The sequence below is a fragment of the Diadema setosum genome, chromosome 6 (assembly GCF_964275005.1).
Source record: "Diadema setosum chromosome 6, eeDiaSeto1, whole genome shotgun sequence".
NCBI lineage: Eukaryota > Metazoa > Echinodermata > Echinoidea > Diadematoida > Diadematidae > Diadema > Diadema setosum.
The window spans coordinates 36,511,470-36,515,233 of NC_092690.1; the positions used below are offsets into that span (position 1 = coordinate 36,511,470).

Here is a 3,764-nt window from a genome sequence, read left to right on the forward strand (position 1 = left end):
AATTAAAGTTTTATCTGGCTGTTGCTTTGTATGTGCTGCCAAACTCTGCTTCCTCTATGATAGGTCCTTTTTCCAACTGCCCCATTCATGTTTCTTCATCTTTTGTCCTTTCTCATTTGTTTCAGTATTAAAATAGTTTGCGTGCATGTGCCCGCTCGACGTGTGAATGTGTGTGTATGTTTCTTTGTGCTCGCATTAGTCTAACTTGTTATCTTTTTTTTTTTACTTTTATTGAGTGGTCCAAATTTCTACAAGTTTGCTTTTACGTGATATTTTGTTTTGTTTTTAAATGATTTTTTTTTTTTTTTTTACACAGTGATTTGAGCACCTAGTTTCATATAGGTTAAGCACTTGCTCATTCTGCCCTTCTGATTTCAAATTTGTGTCTATATTAAGTATTTCATTTAATTGTTGTATAATTGCTGAATCAGTAAGAATTCATGAGATTTGAAATAACACTTGATATGAATAAAAGAAATGCATTTATCTACTCATTGAAAGTTTGACATAGTGGGTATATAGATGAAGGCTTCCGTAATCTAAACATAAGAAAGTCACTCTAAAGTCAGTGCATTCTTGAACTAGTAAAGCATTATCGTCTTGGTAATTGTTCTTTTGAGACAATACCGTTATGGATCTTATATAGATAGTGGATAATGCAAACTAACATCTGCCAAAAGTGAGGACCAGTCTGTCTGGTTATGGGTATAACAGTTTAGAGTATTTAACTATCCTAAACATTCACAATGTACTTGCCCTATCATAGGACATTTTAATCACCTTTCAGTAACGGTGCAATAAAGAATGTTCATTGAAGTGCTTTATAGCTGAGATTCATTCTCAAAATGAATATCACCAGTTTGGAGAAACTGGAACAAGACCATGTTTGTACCTATACCGTTTTCTTGTGTAATTATACTATTATTTCGATTATGTACTTTTAAATTTCAGGTCAATTAAAGAAAACCCAAATGATTCACCTAAAAAAGACAGATTTACAAATACTTCAATTAAACATTAAATCCTGATTTCACACCTCGGAGACATGTTAATTATTATCATTTTACTTGTAAACCAATAAACTAGTTTACCCTTTTTGGGGGGAGGGGGAGTGTACGTAAGGACAATAGGTGTATACTGATTAAATCGAATGGATTTAGCTCGTTTTGAGATAATTCATATTGACACAGCGTTTGTTCAAATTAGTAACTCATTTCATGGCTTATCTTTCGGATTCGACTTGATTTCACTGCCTGTGTTTGAAGATGTCTGACTGGTCTCAATTGTCTGAGCAAAAAGTGGTCCACCTTTTTCTTCGAGTCGGAATGAGAATATTTCGCGAATAGCAACTCGAAATTTGGGGTATCGCGCTGCGTATATGACTGGGTTAGCACACGAGTTAATGAAGGTGGCGTAGGTCAAACTGTAATGTAGAGGACTGAAGAGGTATGACGAATGAGTTTCAGTCATAACTGCGATCAGTGTGGCCAGCATGTTCGGTCCGACAGTGAACATGTAGATGAGAACCACTATGAAAGTCATCTTGACTACCCGATTGCGTGCAGTAACATGAAAAGATGGCTTGGTCCCACCTTTGACGAAGCGAGCCTCGCGCATTTCTCGGGACTGGCGGTGGAGCGAAATCGCGGTTAAACCCTGGGTGATGATCATGGTAAGAGCCGGGACTCCCACCCGGATCATGAAGAGATAGAATACGATTATCTTCTTTTGCTCAGGGGGCTTGACATCTCTGCATATGTTATTTGTTGCCCTGACGGACAGAAACTGGAAACAGGATGGGACGCAGAGTGTCCAGATCACGGCAAGGTACACGAACACGTGTTTACTTGTGAGACGTCTGTGCAAACGAAGCGGGTAGACAACCGCCATGAATCGCTCCAGGGACATGCCCGTCAGAGTGTAGATGGAGGCGTGGATACACACCCACATTGGATAGCGAGAATGGACGATGGAGCAGTACATGTCTCCTAGTACTGTAGCTGGAACGGACCTGGCCCGGGGAACAGGTAAGATGAAGATGGACGTCAAGAGATCAGCAAAGGCCAGGGCCCCGATGAAGATATCCGGTGGGTGGTGAGAGGATTTATGTTTCATCAAAGCCAGCAGGACTAAAACGTTCCCCACGATTCCAATGAGAGAAAATACTGAATACAAAATATTACTCCAAGAGAGCGTGAAGCTCCATACCCAGTCATCCTTCCTCTCGTCACCTGGCAGCTTTGGGGTAAGAATTTCAATCTCACTTGTTGATTCTATCAGCGAGGGAGCGTAATCGTATTCGTAGTTGGAAGTTACCACAAGATTCCGAAGAGTTGCTTCTGTGCTGTTTGATTCTGATACCGCTTGTAGCTGGTGCGCTCTTGTCGCTGCCAACAGGACCGAAAACAACGTGGAAACACACAGAAGATTTATTACCACATAGGCAACAAGTTTCGCGCCGGAATCCATCGCTGAAGAATCGCTACGACAAGAAACATACAAAAAACAAGAACAACAGCAACGAATTACGAAAGGGAAAGTTCAAGTTGAGTTGTCACATATGATTGGTGAATTAAATGACATCTGTGTCAGTACGAGTGAGAGTAATGGATATCGTTTTAGTACTCCAGTACCCGTTAGTCTATATATACTATAGTTTCATAAAATAAATGTTTTATGATTCTTTCTTAAATAACGCCAAGGAAAGTTAAAGGGTAGAGAAGATTGGAGATTATCAATAGTTCTTCGTCCTCTCGTAAACAGGTTGTGAAGATTGCTTTTCTTTTTTCTAGTCTAGTTCCATTAATTTCTGTTCACCTCCCATTTACATATTATTATTTTTTCATTTACAGCAAGCAAATACTAGTATAAAACATGGTATCAGAGAGGGAGAGAGAGAGAGAGAGAGACCTGCTGTTGAAGTTGATGTTGAGGTTGAAGTTGAAGATTGTTTTATTTCTCCACTTATACAAATGAAATCATCAGTTCAAAATCAGCAATTTTCGCATAAAATATATAAGCAACCGTACTCAAAAGAAAAATATTATTACGTGCGCAGTATACAGGTGGAAAAGTCTATTTCTATAGGACAACATTGTTTCTCTTATAATTCTCCCTCACTTTAAGATGAATGAGCAAAACGCTTACACACAGTGATAATAACGTGAACTTCGGAGTAGTTCCAATATCTTTTCACCGAAGAGGACAACACAAGGTGAATATGAAAAGTCAGTAACGAGATTACCTAAATAATACTTTAAAATACCTAAAGGCTCAAAGAAAAAAGTTGAAAGAAGACAAGCGATGTTATTCATTGTTTTGGAGTTTGGAGCTATATATAAGAAATACAAAGTAAGAATGTTTTTCGTTCATCCCATGTAAAGAGATTGGTGCATTAAAGGATGATATATATTTTTTTTTTCGGAAGCTCATTAATCACTAAAACAGCTTACCCTGCGGGTTTAGTGTGTCTCTGTCTATACGGCCGTAATAAGGCAAAACAACGTAACTCAGAATATCATGTTCTGAGAAAAACGAGTTTGAAAATTCAATTGGTTCCCATTTTTCCGTCATAGGAGTAAAACACTTTTGAAGCGGCGAAGTTTCTTAGGCATTAATAAAGAATATCTCGATAAAATTTCAGTAAAATAGGACTTCCCGTTTTAGAGTAATTGCCATGTTTAGAATAGATACAGCATTTTAGCGAATCACAGCACTGTGCTGATGATTAATTCTAGTTTGCCAAAAGAGCGTATCCATACTTA

The 3,764-nt window shown here is 38.3% G+C and overlaps 1 protein-coding gene across 1 annotated transcript; it reads right to left on the reverse strand.

Annotated features, from left to right (window-relative positions):
• Window positions 1-1,215: 1,215 nt before the first annotated feature.
• On the reverse strand, window positions 1,216-2,469 carry LOC140229768 (allatostatin-A receptor-like). Its single transcript, XM_072310003.1, has one exon. It carries the CDS (start codon window positions 2,467-2,469, stop codon window positions 1,216-1,218), a length of 1,254 nt encoding a protein of 417 aa, XP_072166104.1.
• Window positions 2,470-3,764: the final 1,295 nt, after the last annotated feature.